We start from the raw sequence: 25,153 nt of genomic DNA, 5'->3' as shown, positions 1-25,153 counted from the left end.
AACTTAGACAGTTGTAACTCTCAGTGATGCCGCAGTGTTCGTTTGACTTTGGGGCCTGAAGCGGACCGAGTTTTGGCCCCAGAGGCTCCTGACTACGGTAGCCATAATGCTTAGACAATCCATCAAGCGTAGCTTATCAAAGTCGTACTAAAACATTTTTTGACAGATTTTTGAGCGCTGTGTATCACATAAAATCAGTTTGAGGTTAGTAAGCAGAACCAGAATTCATACATAAGGTGCACTGTCGATTTTTGAGAAAATTAAAGGATTTTAAGTTTCCCTTATAGTGTGGAAATACGGTATCTTTTGTGGTCTTTCACTCCAGCCTAGAATTCTGTTTAAGAATGATGCAGATTATTGATTCGGCCACACCTTGTATTTTATTTATTTTCTCTCTCTGATTTGAGTTAATTGGGGTTTTCAGAATAATGATGTTCTTCATCAACTCCCAAATGAACTGAACTTTGGAGCAGCTGTTGCAAAGCTTGAACTTACACAGGACTGGTGATAATTACAGCTATTTTTAAGACTCTTAATTTAGTTCATTTCAGTTTATTGTCATTACACAAGCAGAGCTAGTGCAACACAATTTTCATGCAACATATATGAGAACAGAAACATCCCTTTATAACTTATTATCAATACTTAGTAACAAAAAAAATTACTACTGAAATATTTGTCGTTGAACTGATTTAAGTAGTTCTTTCAGCTATAATGGGAATAATCTATTACAATAAGTAATTATAAAATAATGTCTTAATGGCAGTAAAGAGTTTCCGGGAACCTTTGAAGGACTGTTTTGTTGGGGATACTCTGATATACTCTGTTATAAAAGCAGCTACTGCATTTCTTGTTTTGTTTTTTTTAATGTATTCAGGGTCAGAGTGGAGAGTCAGGAAAAACACAGACAGGAAAAACCTGGCAGATACGGGAGAGAAAGCTCTGCTGGGACGTCAGCCAGCAGAGCTACAAGGCTGAATTCTCGAGTGTCCTGAATGGGACAATCACTGTTCATGCCTTTCTGGGACATTTTATCTTTCCTTCTGCAGATCTCTGTATCCATGCACTGCACAAGTCTGCAGCTTCTGAATTGGATGGTGATTTTGATGCGCAGCCAAAAATAGTAGCTTAGGAATTACACCTTGCCACAATAAAGTCACTTGAAGTTTGCCATAAATCTTTATTTCCCGCCATTGTCAGAGGATGGAAGAGTAAAGCAGCTGTGTCTGAGCTCTTGAATGAAATTTAAAGTTTCTTTTAATCCACAACATGAACTTCCAGCTCTGACACCACATGGAGAAGGGGGCACTCAGCCCTGAGTCCAGCCGCTACACTCCACCTTCATGATAAATTAATTCCCAAGAAACATTCATATGAATTTCAAGGATAAGGGTGCACATACAGAATGAGAGATCTTATCGAATGTTTCACTGAGCCAAAAAGAAGAAAAACAGATCTCTGCAGTCTGTCTCCTTCAAGCTTTTTCTCACCAATGAAATCATTCCTCTCAGCGACAGAAAAATATTACTTGGCTGCTGTGTGCAGCAGAGGCCATAAACAGAGGCACCTGATAGCTACATCTGGGTGACGGGTAATAGATACAGTGCCAATGCTCTATAGAGGGAAGCCATCAGCGAAAAAGACGGCTTTAATACACCTCAGCTGACGTACGTGGCTGTTTTCACTTTGCAGCCATTTGTGCTCAGTTTCAAATTACTGCTCAGACGTCTCCGATAACGGTTCATTACCTCCGCTAGGAGGAAAATCACATCCCAGATAAATTTAAACTGACAGTGATGCAGTAACAATGGAATGAAAGCAATTATTTTGAAATCTCCATCTTCAAGACCATCAGATATGGAGTTTAAGTGTGTGTGACATTATTCTCTGCATTGCATTAAAGTTTAAAGATTTGTCCAAACTTCTGCTGCCTTCAAGTATCACATGGAGAATCGTAATTAGGAGCGGATCACATATGAAAGAAGAGCTGGAACTTCAGTGTGCTAGAATCAATTCATCGTTTGATCGGTTTCTCTGCTAATCCTCGTCAAACCTACGTAGTTTTTACAGTTTTCATGCTGAAGTAGGGCAGTGCAGTATACGCAAAACAAAAGTGTTGCTTGATTGAAAATAGATTTCACACCTATCCATTTTTAATAGGAAAATGCTTGGTGTAAAATGAATTACTATCTGTTTTCATGACCTGTTAAATGTCAAAATAAAAGCATTACATGAGCTTGTAATTTGTTTGGGCAAGCACTGACTCCAGCAAGAAGGGGAAAAGGGCATGAATGAATGATATTGTATTAAAAATCACGATATATACAAGAAGGAACAGCGCTGAATTTCTCCCTACAGAAATGGGCAATGGTCTGTGGTAACGACACAGATAATAATACATTTGTAAATGTTTGTCTCAACTTATCAACTTATTGTGAAAACAGTGAAAACCAAGTAAAACAATGGAGTGTAAAGTGATTGTTGTCTAAAACAAGTAATTTAATTCTAATGAGCTCGAAAGCCAATATTTCTTGTGACCATCTTCATTCTTCAACAGAGTCAGAACTGTGTTGGGCAAACTTTCATGTCGTTTCTTAAAGTAGTCTCCAGGAATCGCTCTCCGGGCTTCTTGAAGGACCTTCGAAGCTCTTCTTTGGATGTTGACCGACTTTTGGACTTTTGTTACCTTCTCTGTCAAAATAATTCCCCACTGCTTCAGATGTTGAGGTCTGGGGAGGCCCGTCTCTGACTGATAGTGTTCCGCTGTGTGTTTTTCTTCTTTTACTACAGTGCCAGTGTGTTTGGGATCATTGAAAAATAAAGCTGTGTGGAATTAGGTGCATGACAAATTTAATTTCACGATGGTTCAAAATCTAAAGGTACTTTTCTAAATTCACCATTCCATCAATTTGACTAGATCCTCAATGCCACTGACTGAAAAGCCTCAAACTATGATGGAGCCTCTACCATGTTTTAGAGATGGCTGCAAAAAATGCTGTTTGGTTATTTATTTATTGTAGCTTCAACATCAGAAATCGGATCAAATGTGACGGACTGCCAGAGAGAAACGAAATTAAAAATTGATAAAACAAAAAACTGTACAAGTGTGACTAACTGTTACTAGTGCAGCTTAAATGTTGCAATATTAAGGGTTGAGACTGAATGTTCCTCTTTGTGTAGCCATGTCTAATGTTATCAGTGCTCTGAAGTGACTTACTAAGTAACAAATATAGTAGCAGAGTGGAAAACTATTACTGCACAGCTTTTTATTTCATGATTTTAAGTAATTGGCGCCACAAACAGGATACCAGAAAAGTCAAACCAGCTGCCAAACACTGTAGTGGAGGGGTGATGATTTAGACTTGCAGACAGAGGACCTGGGCACCGTGCAGTCACTGAGTCAACCATCAACGCCTCTTTAACTGGCCTCACATTTCTCTAGAAACGAATGTGAGGCCATCTGTCTAGTAACTAAAGCTTTGCCAAATTTGGGTTATACAACAAGCAAGTCACCAAACAAAAAAACAGAATGGTTGGAAAAAGAAAATAATCAATGTCAAATACGTAAAGTCAAATGACTTTTTTTTTTTTTTTGTCCCTCACAAAAATGTGAGCAAAGCAGTTCCCACTGAACTCTGAGGTCTAAAGGTTTTTATTAAAGGAGTTCCTGCTCTCTGAAAGCTTGTGTAAAATCAGTGCCTCACATTTTTCTGTCCTTGGGGACATTATGATGGAACATTTATGGATAAAAAATGTTAGTGTTTCTTTAGCCTCAGTGAAAAAAGTATGAGCGAGTTGTCAGAATATTATTAGAATAGGAATGAAACCAGTAAATCCAGTGTGTACATAGACTAATGTGATATTTCCTTACTTGTTTTTTGATTGAATCCACTTTTGGGTACTATCATTTCTATCAGAAGTCAGTGATAGTCCTTATATCTGTTGCTGCAGCCATCCTGGACCTGAAGGACAGAAATCTGCTCGCTTGCTGGTGCTGCTATTGTCCATTGTCTCTTGTACTTCAGCATTTGTGCTGAAACACTAAGAACTATTGTTTGTATGCAAATGTTGAGTAATGCCAAGCAAATCCTGCAGGAACAATTCTTCATATAGTCATTGCTGACCTATATACATGCCTGTTTCTCCTGCTTGGAGAAGGACCGAAGCCTACTCGCGTTGCACATTATCCTCATTATTGTTGCTATATAATTGACTTTCCATGAGAATGGCTCATTGGCTACACTGACTTTGTGCAAACTCTATTAGCTGTGTAGTGTTGCGTGAATTCTCCAAAGATCCTGTGTAGTCGCTTATTGTCCAGCCCACAGCGAGTCTATGTCATTGTCTTCAAAGAGGCCGGGGCGCTAATTGGACCGCTAGCACATAGCAAATCTTCAGCTTCATTTGCATCAATAGCCTCATTACACCAGGATGGCATGAATGACCTGAAGGTCTGTGAGAAACACAATCACATTTAGAGATTGGAGTATTTTAGTTGATGATTTGCATCCTGACAGTTTTACATCAAAGAATAATGACACTGAGTCACTGTTTTTGGTGGATACAGGTGGAATAGTCTTAGATTAGTGAGCTAAAAACTGTTTTACAATTTGCAATTTTCTCTATGGCTCAAAAAGATCAGAAAAGAACTCAGACTACAGTTGTTTTTCCAGAAAAAGCAAAAAACAAACACTTATTAACAGAATGGCCGTATTTTGTCTGTAATTATTCCATCCAACATTAATCTATACAGCGACTGCAAGCTAAAAAGAACCTGCTCCAACCAAAATTAGCTTCACCCAAGTTTCAGGAAGACACAAAAGCACCGCCTCTGTTAGAATTTCAAGCCAGCTGCTCATTAAAATTGAGTGAAAAAGGTAGAATTATATTCTATAAGGTTGCATCCCGGTAATATGATAGAAGCATTTGATATTATTTGAGTGAGATCCTGATCCGTTCAATATTTCAGTTCACTTCAGTTCATTTAAGAGAGTTTTGAGGGTTATGGGTGTTACTGCTGACTCCTGCTGTTGATGCAAATAAAATGCTTCGAGTGAGTATTTCACAAGGTTTCTGTGCTTTGTTTATATTGTTTTCTTCCTGTGTTATTATCCTAAAATGCAAAAACAAAAGAAAACAAACCAAAAAAAAAATAAAATAAATAAAATGAAATTAGTGACAGGAAGACTGAAGTGTCAAAACTGTCCGAGCCTGTTTGCTTGCTGTCAGGTCAGATATCCATGTGGATATCTCAGAAACTGTGCAAATACAGCCACGGCTAGTTTGAGTGAAAAATATAAATATGTATCTTACTACACACAGACCCTGTGTTCCACTTAAAGTGAAAGTCCACCATTGCTCTGTGATGCTCCAAAGATCACTCCTCTTTATATTCAGAGCCCCTAAAGAGTTTCTCCTCTGTGAAAACTGGCTCAGACGAGAGCGTCACATGCAGACGGCTTTACGTCTCCTGAGAAATCAGGCATGTAACGGCTGACCTCAGGCTCCCCTCTCTGTCTGTGATAGAGCTGAGTGACAAGTAAAGAGTTCAGGCTGAAGGTGATACATTTACCTCCCGGTAGAAGTGACGTGTTGTTACAAAATGATTGATTGCACTATACATAAACAAATTAGGTGCACTCGAGCAAATATGCATATGTGCCGAAACATTTTTCATTTAATTTGATGGTCCATATGCTAAATGCTGTATTGCTCATAAAATAAATAACAATTTTTATTCTTCTTCCTCTCATGCCATTTCTCTTACTGTATAAATATATTTGAAGAAAATGTACATAACTGCAAATTTATTTCTGTCAACACGTTGGTAAATATAAACTCCTGCTGGCCTTAAGCAAGAAAGCATGTGGCTTACAGTTAAGGCTTCAAACATGAAGAAACTTAGAGATTGCAGGCAGATTTGGACAATAAATAATTCTTAAATTCTCCAGTTATGAACAGATGTGTTGACAGCTTTAAGGATTGTTTTCTTCAGAATTCAGACATCAAATATAATCATGACCTTATTAAACTTGTCATTTTTAAAAAAAAAAAAAATGTTTTATTGTGATATGTAGAAATGTCGTTTGAACAACAGTTGTTTACTGAGTCCCTTTATGTGTACGTGCCACTGTGCTTTTTAAAGAACATGACACCAGACAGCCATAAGTAAATTTTTTCCTGTCTTTTCCTTTAAAGAGAGCAGCCCATCTTCAGTGCCAGAGCTCATGTCTTCCAGATCGACCCGGCCACCAAACGCAACTGGCTGCCGGCCAGCAAACATGCCGTCACTGTGTCCTTCTTTTATGATGCCACCCGGAACGTGTACCGCATCATCAGTGTGGGTGGAACTAAGGTAGGAGCCCAAGACTCTTAAATCCAGTCAGAGAGTACACATGTAGTCAGATCTGTGCCTGTTCACATCACTGAAACACAGATCTGGAATAGTGTTAAGAATGCCAGGACAGATTTGAACACAGCTCTACTGCATAAGCCAAAGCTGCACGGGGGCTGTAAGAATACTGCACGGGCCGAGTGGTGTCAAACACAGATGCATGAATGGGTTTTATTATAGACTGTATGTAAACAATGGAGGTAGCTACAGTCATATCATGCAGTGCTTTGCGGACTTTTCGGCTGCTAGCCTTTAGCTGCATCCATAGACTCTACAGATGCTCCAGTACCTGCTTTGCTAAATCTGATAAGACTAAAAAAATAAAAAATACAATTTTAGCACAGACTTTTTAAATGTGCTGTATTTTATGCATTAAAAATTCTTCAAAAGGCAACAATACCACAAACACAGAGGTAAAGCCTAGCTTGGCAGCTAATAGTTTAATAAGGCACAACTGGTGAAAGAGGACCTCCCGTAGTTAGAAAGGAGAAACTCCTTATATAGACTATTTTCACATACATGCCAATGTAATTTGGATATTTTACAGGAATCTATGCAGTTGATGTATTTTTGGCCATTAGAGGAACTGCAGTTTTTTGCCATATTTTATTTTTAATCCCTTGAAATTGCTGCTTGCCTCCACCCCAGAGAGAAGGGTTACATCTCCTGGGTTTAGGTGCGGCTTGCCCTCTGGGGGCGGGGGTACCTGGACCTGGGATATAGAGTATGTTTGGGGAGTGCGACTGTCTGTGCAGTGTCTATTTGTGTCTGTCTACACGTTGGGTGAGTGCCGAGTATTTGGTTGTGCATATGGGGTGGGAATGCACGTTTGTGTCCGCGTGCGCCTGTTCGTCTGTGTCTATATGTCAGGTTGGGTCTTAGACTCAACCTCTCTGGGTACATCTCAGGCCCTCCAAAGTACGGAGGCCTATCTCCCCTCACCACACTCCCTGCCGGTGGCTGATACCCTCAGATGTTGGTGCGTTGATGAACCTTGTCGACTGGGGCTGGGCGCTCATGTATGTACCGGCTCACTCCTGGTGGCCGATTGGCGGGGCCTGGCGCCTGTGGCCCGGCTGAGCCCCTTGCGGGGGATGGGATGCCCTCAGGCCTCTGGCCTCTGGGCCTGAAGCTCGGTCCTCTCTGGCACAGCTGGCTGCCGGCAGAGCCCGCGGGCACGCCACTGCAATCCCCTCTGGCCTCTGCTCCGTAGCTGCTGGGTGACCTCTCGTTTGGGGCTCTACTCAGCTCTTCCCAGGAGGGTGGCACGGTTGCCCCCCTTTTGGTGGTCCTCCTCGGGTCCTCGTACTCTGGGGCCTCTGGATATTTGGGGCCTGGATCTCCTCCATACCTGCTTCATACCCTGGGGGACGGGGCTATGGCTCCCCACACTCCCTAGCAGATCGTTACATGGAGAAACCTTTGGAATACAAGCATGCTGATCCACACGGGTGTTCACAGACGCGGACTACACCTTTCTTGGCTGCTGCCTCAAAGCACATTGTGCGCTGTCTATCTTGCGTGCTGCACAATATCGTTTAATATTTAGTATCTACTGTTATCTACTGCTAGCTAGTTTATTGTGATGGTGCTGTTTTTATTATGTTGCTCTTTTTTTGTTTGCTTTCTCTTCTGTTTTTTTTTTCTCCACACAGGTGAGCCAGGTGTTTTGTTTGTTTTTCTTTCTTTCTTCCCCCCTTTCTCACCGTCTCTTCTCCCCTCTGGTTTTCTTTCTCTCCCTCTCTGTCTTTCATTCTTTCTCCCTGTCCTATCCCCCAGTCATGTCTGTCCCGTTTGTAGCAACCGAAAATAAAATAAATTCATAATTATAATAAAGGTCAATCAAATGGACCAATATGGCAAGGCCATGATGATCCACTTGGTAAAATAAATCCGCTTGGCATCTTTCTTGGCCTTAAGACAACAATTCTGATGGCTAAAGATCCAAACGGGACAAAAAAAAAAAAAGAAAAAAAAGAAATTGCTGCTTGCAATAAGTCCTCATCGGGTCACTTTTGAGTCATTCAAGTGTTGCCACAAACTCTGGAGTTGAGGCATTAGACTCAAGAGTTGGGAGTTTGTCTTGTAATCAGGAGGTTGCCAGTTTGAGCCCCGGCTCGGACAGTCTCGGTCGTTGTGTCCTTGGGCAAGACACTTCACCTACTGGTGTTGGCCAGAGGGACCGATGGCGCGATATTGCAGCCTCGCTTCTGTCAGTCTGCCCCAGGGCAGCTGTGGCTACAACTGTAGCTTGCCTCCACCAGTGTGTGAATGTGAGAGTGAATGAATAGTGGAATTGTAAAGCGCTTTGGGGGTCTCGAAAAAGCGCTATATAAATGCAATCCATTATTATCATTATTAAACTTCTTTTAAACTTCTTAAATTCTTTTAGCATCCATGAATTTTATGAACATTTGTTTCTGCATTTATTGAAAACATTTCTATTAAATACAGGAAGCCTGACGTGTGGGACTGTGTGTTAGGACTGTTAGGGCTGTCTCTATCACACCTCCCCTCACATACTGTATGTTTTCCTATACATTTTGCAACAGTGGCCCTCAGACCCCGGCTCTTATAAAAAGCAGCTAAAACCCACCACTTTTGTTGTGAAGCACTTTGTGATATTTCTCTTCAAAGATGCTGTGTAAATTTAATTTTACTTTACTTTTATCTTAATTGCATTTTCCTCATCTGGTACTAGTATAGCACTGATGTAGAGACACTGTTTGTGGAGTATTATATTCTCCTCTCTTGCATTTTATTTAGCAAATGAGATTCTTTGAAGCACTGGAAGAAGATCTGTTTGCTTTGTGGCTGTTATGGGTGGGATTGCATTACTCAAACACACCCATCGTCAGCAGAAAATCTCTAACGCACCCACATTGGTAACGCAGCCTCCACAGCAGCGCTGAAGCACCTGGGAGTCCCTAACAGGATATCTTGTTAGTGAAAGAAATTCAGAGAAAACGCTGCACTTTGTTGTTTTTCAGCCAGTTGTGCCAATTTGCCACCCTGAGACTGGAGGCTTTTGGAGAAGAGAATAAAGAAATCATTTGGCAACAAATTCACCTCATCAGACTGCTCACTCGAGAATATTACAGAAGAGATCGTTGCACAACAGAACGAGCTTTTTCACGTAGCTCACTTTCCGTGGCCTGGTTATAGGTTGTTTTTGTCTCTGATTGCAACTGTACGTGACACAAATTTATTTTTAATGTCAGAGATTATAGTCACATGATTCGTTTGGTGATGCTGTGATTGTTGCTCACACACTGCCCTGTTTGCTGTGATGAGCTACAGTGAATAGATGCTCTCTTTTCACTCTGTTTGTACAAATGAAAAATCGTTTTTTGTTGGCAGTAATTATTAATGTCCTTCTTCTGTTTGATTTGTATATCATCATTTATCCCCGAAAGGGATCTTGGAAAACAGACTTTTGAAATAACTTGATGAGTGCCAAACATCTCACTAGTTAATTATGATGGTGAACATCATCCACCCTGACCTTGATTGGTTTATTAAAAAAACCCAAATACTTCATATCTCAGATTTATGTTTATCTGTAAGTCCTCTGTAAGCTTTATAGATGTAGTCTGCATGTGCTCCAGTCTACATATCAAATACAACATATTAACATCTTTTTTTGTGCCTCTTTCTTATTTATGTCCTACATTTCTGGCAGCATTGCTTTATTTATCACAAAAAATAGCCCACTTTTCCTTCAGGGATCTTTCTGCGCTTTATTCATGTGATTTATTGTTTTTACTCTCTGTGGCGTCAGGCCATCATCAACAGCACCGTCACCCCCAACATGACTTTCACCAAAACCTCCCAAAAGTTTGGCCAGTGGGCAGACAGCCGGGCCAACACCGTTTACGGTCTAGGCTTCTCCACAGAGCAGCAGCTGCAGCAGGTGAGCACAACACACACACACACTTCAGAGCGTCGTTAATTTATTAGATGTCGCAAACAAAGAGGAGATTTAAGAAAGAGGACTGTGAAGCAGTAGAGGACACTCCTGTGATGATCAAGGGCAGCGTTTTCTCTTTGGTTTTGAACATCTTTCAGATTATATTTAAAATGCATCCACAACACACATGTGCATTTTCATTTTACCGCAGTGTTTCCTTTGGTGACGTTCATTCATCTTCAAGATTTCTCTGTTTACCTGAAATGAATTAAAGGGAGTTTAATTTACTAGATTTAGCACTTTAGATAATTTATTGCGAGATCAGACAGACTTTAGTGCCAGAACATAAATTGATCGGACACTCTAGATATTCTCCAGGAGGAAACTTTGTGACGTTTTCAAACCGAGTCTTTTCTCTTCCTCAATCTGCAGTTTGCTGAGCAGTTTAAGGAGGTGAAGGAGGCAGCCCGTCTAGCCAGAGAGAAATCCCAGGAGAGGTTTGAGCTGGCCAACCCTGCACTCAACATCGCAGCTCCACAGGTAAAGCGATGCTGCACTTGCTTAAATCTCTAAAAAAAGACAGGCTGTCCTCTTACTCTGGTTGATTGGAGCATCCTAGAGGGAGAAAATCGAAACTCCGTGTCTCACAAGAATCAAAATGAAAGCAGCTAAAAATCATAACAGATCTGAGAATTACCATCAAAGACATATCAGCGTTCAGCTATACGACGAGGGAGGGATGCACGCAGTCTTGCCAAACAAAACACAAATCACTGCTTAAAAGGTTTTCTACTTGCTGGTGTGGAAGTTCACTTTCCAAACATGTTGGGCACAGGAACTGTTTTTTCGTGAAGGGAAAAACAACTGCCTGTGTGTTATCCTGAGGAGCCGAGGCAGGTTTTTGAGCAAACATCTGTCTGCTGAGCTGCTTAAAGGCAGCTTTTAGATGCTTTTAGCGTCCCAGATGAGCGCTGCTTTGGGCTGCCGGGAGGATTGTTGAGTGGTAGAGATCTCACTATGTAACAATAGTGTGCGTGGTCTTACTTCAACTAATAAATCATTACAATAAAATGAGCAAAATGTGATATAATTTGTTTTCTTCATCATATTTAAGAGCTGTTGGTAACAATTTTAAACCATTAAACACACATCTATAAGAATCTCCGAGAGAACATTAAACCATGGACAGCAGGTTTAAGTAGTAGACTTACTGTGTGTCTTTTAAACAGACTTGATGGTCTCCGTGGCCTTTGCCCCAATATGACAGCAGAGCGCTAATATCCCGACAAACTCTGTGCCTTTGTTTCTATTTTAAACATATACAGAATCACGAGGAGGATTATATGATCCCCATCTGGCTGCTCCATTATTCTCTCGCCGGCTAACTCCATTAAAAGATTTCATGCATGAAAAATGGAGGCAAAAAGAAATGCGAGCGCTGAAGGTGTTCAGAGGGGCAGTAATGGCTGGGACTCAAAGAAAGGAAGAAGAATGACAGATCCGAAGTATGGAGGATAAAGAAGGGTGAATGGAGGTGGGAGCTCAATCATCTATAATTGAAGAGAATCTGGCTGCTGCTGAAAGGACAATGGGCAGCTTTTGTCCTGCCACAGTAGGCAGTTTCTTGGTGAACTCGATAAGTCAGGGGTTCAGGTGGAGAAGTGAAAGTTTGTCAGTGGTGGAAATTTTATGTCCGTCATCTCACAAAAGCTGCTCCATTGTGACATTATGTGCTAAAGCCTAAGGCACAGAGTGGTATTTATAGAAGCTGTGATTTATTAGTTGCCGTTTTCTTTTTCAAATGGAGGAAACAGTATCTCGTGCAAACATTTGGAAGTCTCAGAGCTGCTCTGCCAGCCTTTGTACATTGCTTATTTCTGCCAAGTGTTAGAGTTGAGAGTGGCTTTGGATGTTGTAGCAATGCAGATTCAAAACAGAGTAAAGTGCTTGTTTATGCTTTTGTGCGTGTGCACTGAGCGTAAGTCTTAACAAAGAGCCACTCGGCAGCTCCGGGAGATTGCAGAGTCACGCTGCCAACCACAACCTCACCACTGAGACTCTCAGATAAGAGCTGATAGTGTGTCGAGACTGAGAGAAAACACTCCTGGATACAGCAAAGCAGAGCATTAATTCCTGGACAGAGCTGGATTTTAACAAAGTATGTGACAGTTAATGGTAAACCTTTGTTAAATTTGTGTGCTGGTACCTAATAGACCTGCACACAAGCTGATGTGAAGGGTCTGTTATGAAACCAGGTGAACGGGTTTGTGATGTTTGCTGAGGTTAAAGCCAAAATCTCCACTGTCACAAATCTGCCAAGATTACTGTGCTAAGTGCTGCAGACCCAATCTGCTCCTGAGGAGGTTATAGTCACAGTTTTTGATAGAAATGTTTGGAGTGCCACAGTCTTACGCCACTTCCCCGTCCACTTTATCAGGTACACCTCGCTAGTGTTGTGTTGGGCAATCGTGGCTCAAGAGTTGGCAGTTTGTCTTGTAATCAGAAGGTTGCCGGTTCGAGCCCCGTGAATGGGTGGATGACTGAATGTAGTGTAAAGTGCTTTGGGGTCCATAGGGACTAAGTAAAGCGCTATACAAATACAGGCCATTTACCTTTTTTGCCTTCATTCTTACTTGGATAGATTCGGCAAGGCGCTGGAAACATTCCTCAGAGATTTTGGTCAAGACTGTGGCATTTAAACAATGCTGAGTTGGAACCTAGGAGTCCAAAGTGTGCCAGGAAAATATTCCCACCACCAGCCTCCTGAAACATTGATACAAGACAGGATGGATTCACGGTTAGGTGCTTTTTAGGCCAAATTTGGACCATTCTCCTCTGACCTCTGACAGCAACAGAAGGCATTTTCACCCAGAGATCTGCTTCTCACTGGTTGTTTTCCCTTTTCAGACCATCCTCCGTAAACCCCACAGATGGCTGTGTGGGAAAATTCCCAGTAGATTAACAGTTTCTGAAATATTCAGACCAGGCTGTGTAGCACCAACAGCCACGCAATCTTCAAAGTCACCAAAATCATTCATCCTCTGATTCTCTGTTTGAACTTCAACAGGTTGTCTTGACCATGTCTACCTGCCTTAATGCATTTCATTTGCAACATGTAATTGACTGATTAGATAGTTAGGCTAATAAGCAGTTGAGCCATTACCCTAATAAAGTGGCCAGTGAGTGTACATTCCCATCTGAGGAAATACATTGCATAAATATGTTCATAGTATATTTATGCTTGATCCTGATTTGCTGCAAAATAAATCGCAGCAAATACCCATAGTGTGTTTGTAATTGATGAGACTATGGGTATTTATCAAAGGGAATATTCAGTAGGTGAGTGCAATTAAAATTCATTTGACTTTGATTAAAGTAATTTCCACATTTCCTTCATTAAGGGACATCTCGATGAACAGCTCCAGTGTCAGCACACTTGCTATATTATCTAAAATCCCAAACAGAATACTTCCTAGTGCTACATGTGTCATCAGTCTCTCAGTCAACGTCTAAAAATTGAGGTAATATATTTTTTGTCATTAATTTAAGTCTAATAAACCCGTGTTCAGCATCTGTATAGAAGATCTGCTCAGCTGGGAAACAGTAGCAGTAACACTTGTGGTGCACAGACATAGAGCATCAAATACAGCAGTCCTGGGAGTGAATCCTATGTTATGTAGAAAGATTTTTCGGCATGTTGCTGGACTTTCGCCATTTTAAATCATCATATTACAGAACTTACAACTACTTCTGTTGTCATCTTATGGCAACACTAGTTCTAACACATGTTTGACGTTGTTGCTTTGCAGTCGGTGTGCACTGTCAGCACGTGTATATGGAACGCCAGGACTGCCATAATGAATTAACCATTAAATAATGAATTAAATGTGTCAATAATTAATTAATTACATGTGTCATAAATATTTATGTAATTAATTATTTCTGCATTTAATGAATCATTTAATGGTGTATTTAATTAATTCATTATGGCAGTCCTGGCGTTCCATACATGCAGGCGTTAGCAGAGGAATTGATAAGTTCAGACACATATGATACTTTGCAAAATTTGGACCTGGTTCCCAAGTGTTGCATGTGTCTGCATGTGTGAATGCCACCACAGTTTCTCTCAATCCAGCTAAAGCATGGCTATTTCAAACTAACTTAACGTATCACAGAAAACACAAAACATTTACAATTACTGTTGCTATGGTGTCCCTGTTAGCTATTTTGAAAGCTTAAAGTTTGATCTTTAAAACCATGAACATATCTTTATATATATGATTTGCTGATTAATTTTGAAATGCGTTCCCAAAGTGTTCCCAAATTTGAAAAATCCAGAAAAGAAGTAAATAAAACACATTTTCATTTGCAGTAAGGACACTGGGCATAGACATATGATTTTAAGCTCTCAGTCAGTTGGTGTAATGTGAAAGGCCTGCATCTCTGGGAGGTCAGAGGTCAAGGTTAGTAACATAATAACAAGCAGATGTGTTACTTGCAGTCGCCATGGCAACAAGAGACCTGTTTTGTTGGTTGGTTGATTTTGAAAAAGAAAAAGACTTCTCTCAACACATGAATATGTCTCAATAAGTCAACCACAGACACACACAGAGAAACGTCACCCGGTTAGAACTGCAAGGTCAGAGGCAGGCGAACAAGCTGGACTGATTTCTCAATAAGACAGCAGTCATTGATTTTGTGGCAGGCCGTAAACGCAGAGGCGCTGTGGCTATTATCACGTCGTCTCTCTTCTGGCTCACCGCAGCGCATTGTAAAACACCATACTGCTGACTGCCTGCGGCGGTATAATGTGGAAATAATACCCAATCAACGTTGTTATAGGCTGCGAGCACACGAGGACGAGGCAGGTTTGAGCCACTGCCAAGTATTGATGGCAGCTCCAGTGTGGCTGTAATGCCAGTCAAGAGCTCCATTAAGGCTGTTAAGCTTTTGTAAACAGTTGCCAATGTGTGAGTACTGTTTAAAGTTCTCTACAAACACATGGGCACATTCTGCCTGACAGCAACTCGCTCGGTTGTGCAGAGCGGAGTTTAAAGCATTATACAAGCGTTTGTTGAGAAACTTATTGTTCTTTAATTAAAAATTCAAAAATACTTGAGCAAAGGCACAATAAACCGACAAACGTCTTCCTAACTTCCCCGTATGCAGTTCTGCAGAGAAGCTGCGTTATTTTGTCTTGTTTTGTTTTCTTGCCAGTGCATCAATAGGTCTTGTATCACCTACAGTTGGTCAGTAAAAGCCCCGCGGTATTGCAGAGCTGTATCTTTGCAGCCTCGGGCTTTACCGAGCACATATTCTATGTGTGTGTGTGGATAGCAGCAGGGGATCTGCATGCAGCGGAGCTCCAGCGTTCTGGCTTATTTGCAGAGCTTAAAGATGAGATGGAAGAGGAGACGGTGAAGCTGGCGAGATAAAATAAATGAACAATGATAAACAGACAGAGCTGTAACTGGGATAATAGTTTTAAGGAACTGAGAAATAATTAGGAAGAATATTTCATTGTATTTAAGGGTTTTAATACTCGGTGAGAATAAAACCCCAACCCAGATAAACTCCTGTATTTTATTGGCATTAATTCACTTCTAGAAGGATTTTCTTTTATTATTACAATAATATCCAGTTTGAAATGAGGTGAAACATGACTGCACAGTAAATGTATGTCAGAAACAGTCCATATGTATTCGTGTTTCTCTCAGCGTGATCACAGCAGGCTACAGAAGCTGTTACCATCCTCTGATGGCCAGCAAACATTTGTTTCTTTCCCTCTTCGTCTCCTTCACTCTATGCATATCGAGTCAGAAATGCCAGCTATCAATATTTTAAACCCCTGCCTTACATTAAAAGCAGCTGAAAAGTGAATGCGTGACTGTGTGTTGTTCAGTGGGTAAGGACAGGTGCTTCAAGGGAAACCTGTGCAGGTACCTTCAGATGCATAGAGACATGAATAAGTCAAGTGGGGAGTATAACTGAGAGAGAAAGAGAGGCATTATAGAGCTAAGGAAGCAAATGGACTGAGGCTGGGATAAATAAGTAAACAGTGTGGATGTACTTAAGACAAACAGTGGTGCGGAGCCGTCATGAGAAAAGCTCTCAGGAAAGCAATTGAATATTTACAGTTTCTGGGATTCCACCGATTATCAAGCCGGGATTCTCTCAGGACCCTGAAAAGTTTATAAGATGCTGTTTATGTGTTTTAAAAAAACAACACAACGCGCACGTGTATGAGTGCCTGCTGAGCTGGGCATCACAAACCGAATGTTCTCTTTTATGATGACAGTGGAAAAATATGTGCTGCGTTTATTCTTCTTTTATATTTACTCTTAATGTTTCTTTGTTGCTAAGCTCGCCTTGCTGTTGTTTCCATGGACTGTCCGTCAGTCAGAACTGTGTGGGCGGGACTTCTGAGCGCCTCTTAATCTGTTGGTACAGTTTGTCCGTGTGTTCGTCCTTCAGCTGGAGTCAGTGCTTCTGCCAATAACCTTGTGTAACTCCACACAAGCAAGTGGCATGCAATGTCTGGAAAACAGTATACGTGTAGTTAAAATAACTGTGCTTAAGCCAGATTTGAAAGCCCTTGAAAGCATCATTTACTATGATGTGCAGATTAATTCTTGTCTCGTCCCTCGGCCGCTTGCCTGTAACCTTCACCTTTCCCTCCGCATCTGCGAGCTGCACTTACTCACAAGTTCTCTTGCTGCGTGGCACCAGTTTCCTACTACGGTGAAGGCTGTTTTTGTTAAAAGGAGACCAAAGTCACTTGTAAATGTCTAAGAAATTGTTTCACTGTGACACGCAGAGGAAATCCACAAGCAAAAAAAAAAAGATCCCTCGCCATGCTGCTGATAACTGCCTTTGCCTTTACTTTAAGAGGGGTTTTTATCATATAATAACATTTTTTCTCTCTCCTCTTCTTTCTCTTTTGCTGATGCATCGTGGGACGCACGCTCATCCATCTCAGCTTTCACAGGTGCGTGAAAACACGAACACCAACCTACAACAAACACAACAAAGACGAGCAGCTCCTGTTTTGTTGGAGGAACTGCTGCTCGTAGGCCTGGTGTTGCACGGACACTCGTGCTCAATAATTTATCTGGAGACTGATCAAAGTCGACTTGAGAGCAAATTAAAGCTTCAGAACAAACCGAGAGTTTGCCGCGAAAGGGAAAACAATCTTTAAGTATGGCTACAACAACAACAACTACAAAGAGTGTAATCGACTCTGTATTTTTTCTTTTAATTTAAGAAATACAGAAAACTGAATTCATCACGCCTCCCCCATCATCAGGGGAAACATTTCATTGATTTCTTTTTTCTCCCCAACATCTCCTGAAAACAAAAAAATGCACAAATACATCCTTTAAAAACTGGAAGTTCTTTGAACTCTGGCTAATTAGTCCGTGTTCTTAGCGTCTCTGTTTTGTTTCCACTCAGTCTGTTAGCAAACAACACACCAAATTTAAAAAAAGGGGGAACCTGCTGTAAATTTGCAATCCCATTTATGACTTAAACATGATCTGTACTATGAATTATTCAGCAATACACATAGTCGATTCGTTGGGTCCGGACTGGAGTTGTTTTAGCTTTGATTTTCTTCCTCTCTCATTCCTTCCTTTGGACACAGAGCTCATCCACATCGAGTCAGCTGTGTGTTTTATTTCCATATCCATCCATAAGCATAGACTCGGAGCTGCTGAGCTGTAGATAATAAACCGTTGTCCTCAGGGGAACAGAGTCAGGCTCACTCAAATTAATAATACAAGCTCTTTCTACAGTAAGTGCAGGGTTGCGATACTCCAGTGAGAGACTGGGCCGTTGACGAATTCAGGTTCGGGTTTCCATGAAGAAGAAGAAAGAAAGAGGGCGACGGGTGGTGTAGAAATGTGCCTGAGCTAATTCATCTGCATGCTTTTAAAAAGCAAGTGGAGCTGCCTTTTAGCCCACAGCCTCAGATTTACCAGAGTGGTTCCCAAAAGTGTGTGACAGGAAGCATGAACCATTTTCTGGGCAGCAGGGAATGTAAATATCAAAGCAGATTGGTTAGACGAGCCAAGTATAATGTCAGATTTTAGGTCTCTTTTTATGTTGCTCAGTTTGATTAAGCTAAATACTTGGGCTAAAATATGGTTATGATGTTCAGCTTAACAAATATCTCAAAAATTTGTGCTCAGATAATGTGTAAAGAAGCGGTGGGTTCTTGTGGGTTAATTTTAAGAAGGCTCTTGTTATTTCAATAATTCATCTGTTATTTAGTTTTCAGAAAAAAACAAATAGTTTACATTGATGTCTTGGTATATTTCTGTAGCCTCCTATTAATAATTCCATCTTAAATTTAGTCCCTTGCTAACATCAAAGGAGGTTTGGAGGTCAGTTACTGGGTTTACAGCCCATTTTTCAATAATAACACTTAAGGTTGATTGAGGAATTTCTAGCATTTAGGAAACTCTTTAAAATGACCTGTTCTTTCATAAATGTTTGTTTTTTGCTTGATTTTATACGCCTTTGGCAATGGGGCTGATAACCCTTGATTCAAAGATAAAGAAACTGTGTGGACGATTGGTTTTGGTTCATCGAGTGAATATTTATTCAAAAAAGGCAGTGACTAAAAAATAGACTTGGCTTTCATATTTAAGGTGATGAATCTTATATATTTGACAGAATAAAAGTCTGAACATGAAATATTCCATGACATCTGCTGAGGAGGATCATGTGATATGGAAGACAGCTGTCGAACAGCTGTTGTTGTTTGAAGTTGATTTTTATATCTGTTATTTACTTTTATTATGACACAAGCTAGTCTGAAATTAAGTTAATTTTCCCTAAGCCCTAAACCAGCTTCCAAAATGAACGTTGAATCCCTCCAGTATGTAACCTGTGCTACCAGTTCGCCTCTTACCAGATGTGCGGTGTGTGTCATTTCTCAACCAATGCACACACGGTGACACGATGCACATACTTTTTCTGTACACACACGGAAAGATGAGCCCTTGGAAGCAGCAGCTGTACCTTAGTCACTTCTTGTTGAATCAGAGTCCAATCAGATCTGTGATGCTGTATAAAAGCAGCTGGGCTCCACACATGGCTGCTCGCTTTGTGTAGAGCCTGTTTATAGAAGCCCAGATGGGACATATCAAGCACCGGTATGTTGAGCTCTGTCCTGTGTTGTTGCTACTGTGTTTGGTCTGTTGTGTCCCGATGACAGGTTTGGGTATAGGGATGTTAACAGAGGGGCCACCAGTTTAAGCCTATGCTTTGAAGAAAGAGCAACAGAAATGTAGAATTATTGGCCTGCGCTTGGCCATGCTGGTCTATCAAAGCATTCAATGTCATTTCTACCACACACTCAATATAACAATGCAGAATACTGGAAATGTACCCTGTTGAAGTGCTCTTGCCACTTAATCGTGCACTTTCTGCTTGAGCACTCTTGTTGTCTGATATGAAAACTGCAGCGCAGCTCCTGAGGATTTACGGCGTAATCGCAAACAAGGAAGAATCCCCTTTTTCCAATAACGCTTCCATGAAAGGTCCTGGTTTATCTAGCCTTTTTTTCTTGTACTACACGAAACTGATGGTTTGACATCATGTCATCTCTTCAGTGTTCAGATCCTGTTTGTATTGTTATCCCCGTTGGTCTGTGCGCTGTCTGTTTCAGGAGCTGTCGGAGGACCGGCATTCACCGCCGCTGCTGACAGTGAACGGGCCCGGGGAGGAAAAGCTGTTTCGCAGCAAGAGTGCTGAAGTGGAGCTGACAGCAGAGAAAGAAAGGGTCAAGAAGATGTTGTCTGAAGGGTAATGACAGATTGTGTTTCTGCTCGAGTCACCAAAATGCTTAAAACTCCCTCAACAGATGCATATACTGACAGAAAGAAAGTCATAAAATGAAAATGTTTCAGCCTCTTCTGACATAGCAAAAATATATCATGTTGCTATATTTTTATATAAAAATAAAGCAATAAACTGTTCTAGATTATTTTATAGGTGTCAAACAGCCATGGGCTATCACTGTCAGATGTGCATGTGGGAGTACTGAAACTTTTAGAAAGCATTCTCTTTAGCTTGCTACCTTAAGAAAACTTTTCTGTATCGCTTAGTCACAGTACAAGTGTTTTCTTTACTGGAAATCCAAAAGTAATTTAAATAAATCTGTCACTCCCTCCTTTTACATACTGTACTATAAATGGATAAAGTAACGCTTTAACTATAAGAAAACTCCCTGTTATTCACGAGTGACATCAGGTTTCTCCTCCTAAATGTATTCATACGCATGTTGCCAGATTTTGATCGTATTGAAGTACTGGATTATCTTTTGATTAAGCTCATCACTTGGATCCTCCATCTTTTGTTTCACGTAGCAGTGTACCCACTCGTATAATCCAGTGTCTAACCCCCAGCTTGGCTACACGAGCATATGTAAGAACTCAAAGCACTGAGTAAAAAGTCCCCTGTATCCTGTCTGAGGCGGACTTACGAGCCATTAAATTGTAAAGCCTTTATAGAGTGCACGCCATTGTTAAGACGTCACACTTCTCTGCTTTTCGCATTCAAAGAAACTGAACGCATGACTTCTTTGGCGCGTAGTGATGGTATTGCGGATGTATTCCACAGATGAGGAAAACCGTTATTCATCCTGGAGGCAGAAGTGGCGCTCACTCTGCATCTGAATGCTCTCTTTTCAGATTAACATCATTAGTGAACATGCAGTGGAAACCGGAATGATTTGTGCCTTTTTAGTTCATATTTCACTTAACGTTCAGGTGATTTCTGCACCGTGGCATCGAGCTGCATCATGGGAAACGAGCACCGCTATGGCCAGCTTTCCTCGCTTTACTCCTGAGTGGCTGGAATCAGGTGTGTTTAGCCAATCAGAAGTTAAATGGGTCAAGCAGGTCAAGCAAATGTGTGATTTTTATTTATTTTTTATTTATGCAATCCGAAATCACAGATGCCTCAAAGTGTTTACAATAAGAACACATCATTTTAAAATGAAAGATGAGACTGAGTGCTAGCTCAGTAGCAAGTGATGAGATATATATAGTTCTGCGTGTGGGCACCACACATCTGGAATATTTAGTTTTGATTTATTCTAGGACCTAAAAATCAAGAAATACAGTCTTTTATTTATGTATTTATTAGGGGTGCAACGATACACAAAATTCACGGTTCGGTTCGGTTCGATACTTTGGTGTCACGGTTCGATATTTTTTCGAAAAAAATGTTCATGCCTTTTTTAATTTGTCATTTATTAAAATTATAAATATATATTTTAACTCAAAAGTACAGTTTTCAAATTTAATGTTGCTGAAACAACAAAGTAATAAAAAAAATAAATATATCTGATCGAGAAATCACTCATCTTTGGAAAAGAGAGTTTATTACAGAGAAATGTCTCTTTCCAAAATAAAAGCTATACTATACGCTTCTTCTGGGCTATATTCTCAGCAGCATATTAAACATATCAGGTCCCCATAAGGAGAATCATGTGCTAACGGCTGTCTAAATGACTCGGGTAAAGTTTGTAGCATGCGTGCTTGTTGTTTTTGTCTGCTTCCACTTGTCTTTGCACTAGGTCGATGTCTGCGTAAATGTGCAGTCATATTCATTTTGTTCCCACTAATGCTGTCAGCGTTAATCTCGTTGAAATGACGTTAACGCCATAACACGGCAAATCTCCGTTAACGAGCTATCGCGGATCGCCCAGTGTGTGGGGCTGGACTGCCAAAACGTTAACGAGCTAACTGCGCTAACGCAGTAGTTCCCACCAATGTAATTGAGCATTGGGTGGCACATCCAACATGCTGTTTTACTTTTGTCCATGACGCGCTTACCTTCAGGGTCATACGTCACATGAAAACCAAAATAGTTCCAAACGCCAGATCTGAATGAAGGTGGGGGAGGTTCAATTTGCCATGTTGCAAGGAGCTTAACTTCTGTCTTGCTAGCTTGCCCTGCGCTCAGTGAATCTGCGTTCGACTTCTCCGCCTAGGCTGCTCTGTCGAGCGCAGATCCACTGAGCGCTCAACACAGACAGCACCGTCAGAAGGAAAGTTGATAAAATAAATTAAAAATTTTGTATTGTTCGATACATATGGGTACCAAACCGAAAGCACTGTATCGAACGGTTCAATATCGATACGAGTATCGTTGCACCCCTAGTATTTATGTATTTATAAAAAAAGAGCGAATGGCCAAGGACTGAAAATGAACCCTCCTTACACATAAGCTCAAACATTGCAGCTAATTACCTAGAAAAGCAGCAGTGAGTCGGTCTGAGCTCTTCTACAGGTGGACTCTCCCCTGGTCTGCAGTGTGGTATGTGTGCATATCTGTGCCTCTTCTGTAGCAGGCAGATTAAACACCATCACCTGAGGCCTAACCATAACGTTTGTGCTCTTTTTAATCTGTATGTGTGTCCATGACTTAAAACCACCCAGGCCTGAAAGGTGCTAAATTTTGCAGCTCGTAATTATCATCATCATCATCATCATCACAGCGGTCATTATTGATCCCTCAACCTTCCATCTGGGACCAGTGAAGCACTTCTCAGCTGCTTTACAGCCCATTATTCCAACAGTTTTATTTTATGATTGTTTTAGGCCAATGCAGGCCCTTCTCTCCCGTTGCTATGGTGAGGGGTATTATGGTTGCCAGTTTTAGTCGTTATGGTGGAGACTCTGCTTCCTAAAGAGGAAGCTCTCTGCTTTATTAAATATCCCCACTGAATTATGACCTTTACCGGCACACTGAATCTTTCCCACAACTTAATAAAGCAGAACAAATTACTGCTGTTGTTTTGGGGTTTTTTTTAGTACCCTGTGGTACAATTTCCTACTGATGAAGGTGAGTGTTGCTCTGCTCTGTTGCAGATTTGGAACAAAATGATCCTAAAAATAAAAACCCAAGAAAAATTATCATGCCATAATAATAATTTTTGCATTTCCTGGTCCACTATAATTCCTAAAAAATATTTGCTGAAGCTTTTTAAAGGCATAATAAAAAAAAAAGCTCGCTGTAGTAGCACTTGTCCAGAACTTGAAAGACATGACTGACGAAAAAAGACATTAAATATAAAGTCATAATAACGTTCATAATTTGCAGAACTCGTCTGTCTCCTTAAATTCATTAAATGTCAATAAACTTCATCACACAGCTACTGCAGGATAATAGAAATGTTTCACTCTATTACCTCTTTATCCTCTGCTTTCTCCTTTCCAAGGTTTCGTTCCAACAGTGTCAAACATTATCTGTTTAAAGTAGCATCATTTAAAGGTTGTGATTGGTTCATTCGATTGATTTGGTTCATGTGAACAAAGAGAATCAGAGTACCAGTTCTTCAGGAGAATTAACGCAGTCTGTGTGTGGCGAACTTGTCCTCAGGTCTATGTGCGAGATCAACTTGGAAGCTGAACTCTTCACTCTTCAAGACAGCAATGCCAAGCTGGTGGCAGCACTGCAGGAAGCTAACAGCAGTGTGGAACAGTGGAAGAAGCAGCTGGCTGAATACCAGGAAGAGACCGATCGCCTCCGAGACCAGGTGACCTTATGTAGTGCACAGAGGAGTTATTACAGCAGGCTTATGTTGAGTCTTTTTCAGTCAGTGTTTGAAGAAATTCACATTATGAGATGACATAAGATGACACTGAAGATGCTTTCACAGTCTTAGGAAAAACGATAAGGGCCTGATTGACTTGTTAATACAGAATTTTATTTGAAGTCACTTTATGAAAGACGGTAATGAGACGACCAATGAGACTTATTGATCTAAAAGAAAGTACAGTGCCATATCACAGTCTTAAGCCATTCCTCATTTGTTTATATTTCTCTAGGAAAATGGGAAGTAAGTGTAGCAGTTCATGGAAATATGTCCAAACATACATGGAAATATAGTAAATGAGTAAATCACAACGTTAATGAGTTTGCACTTCTTAAGGAAGTCTTATCATTTCTGTAGTCTTCAGGACTAGTTCTCCAGGCTTCTCGAAGGACATTCAAAGCTCTTCTTTGGATGTTGGCTGCCTCTTGTTCTGTTTCCTGTCAACATGATCCCACGCATGTTCAACGCAGCGTCAATACTGTTGAGATCCCGGCTCTGGGGAGGCTGTATAACTGCACTGGCAGTGTGTTTGGGCTCTTTGTAGCTCTCCCCTGACCTCTTCTGTACATATTAATAATGATTTGAACCAAAACTCTCACATTTGGATTCGTCACTCCTGTTGCCACTGATTTTTTTCAGTTCATTTCTTGTGTATTTTGGCACATCTTAGCATTTCTCCCAATTTTCCTTCCTTAAGAACAGCTTCTTCACCTTCCAATAAGACCACAGCGGACTTGTTTTTTTTAGGCTGGACTGAAAAGCCAATGTCCAAAAAACCTAAACACAGTAAGTGTCCTGTTTTATGCTCGTGCGCTGTATGCTACAGTGTGTGATTTACAGTAAGCACTATGGGGGACTTGTAAACTGAATATGCAGCCCATTGTGCATTGTTGTTGTTGTTGATAATTGTTTAGAAATTATATTTATGGGTATGATGTTAACCTAAATTAGCACAAATGCATCTATCGAGTTTCTTCTATAAAACTTTGTTTTACTCATTTATACAAATGTGTCAGTATCACATTGAAATCCCTACTAGGCCTGCTCCAAACTGCAGATGCATTTTTCATCCAGCCCCCCTCCCTGGGATATTTTCTGTTGACGGGCTCCCGTGATAGTTGCAGGGCCAGAATGCAGACATTTCATCTTTAATTTAGGGAGAGGAAATTCTGTCCTTGGTCGAGCTTAACAACACAACTTTATTGCAACAGAATTAAATGCTGCTGCTGCAACCCAG

General features: G+C 40.8%; 1 protein-coding gene across 1 annotated transcript in view; it reads left to right on the top strand.

Moving 5' to 3' along the window:
* The window catches only part of LOC102783760 (homer protein homolog 3-like), a 54,299-nt gene that overhangs the window by 19,420 nt on the left and 9,726 nt on the right, over positions 1-25,153 (top strand). Inside the window, exons 3-8 of the mRNA XM_006808360.3 lie at positions 6,199-6,355; positions 10,176-10,307; positions 10,737-10,844; positions 17,284-17,292; positions 19,978-20,114; positions 23,700-23,856. Coding sequence (XP_006808423.1) covers positions 6,199-6,355; positions 10,176-10,307; positions 10,737-10,844; positions 17,284-17,292; positions 19,978-20,114; positions 23,700-23,856 — 700 coding nt within the window. The remainder of the gene's footprint in view (positions 1-6,198; positions 6,356-10,175; positions 10,308-10,736; positions 10,845-17,283; positions 17,293-19,977; positions 20,115-23,699; positions 23,857-25,153) is intronic.

The sequence above is a fragment of the Neolamprologus brichardi genome, chromosome 15 (genome assembly GCF_056152115.1).
Source record: "Neolamprologus brichardi isolate AB-2024 chromosome 15, ASM5615211v1, whole genome shotgun sequence".
In the NCBI taxonomy this organism is placed as follows: Eukaryota; Metazoa; Chordata; class Actinopteri; order Cichliformes; family Cichlidae; genus Neolamprologus; species Neolamprologus brichardi.
Note: the sequence above shows the minus strand (reverse complement) of the source record. Positions and strands in the feature narration are given on the sequence as shown.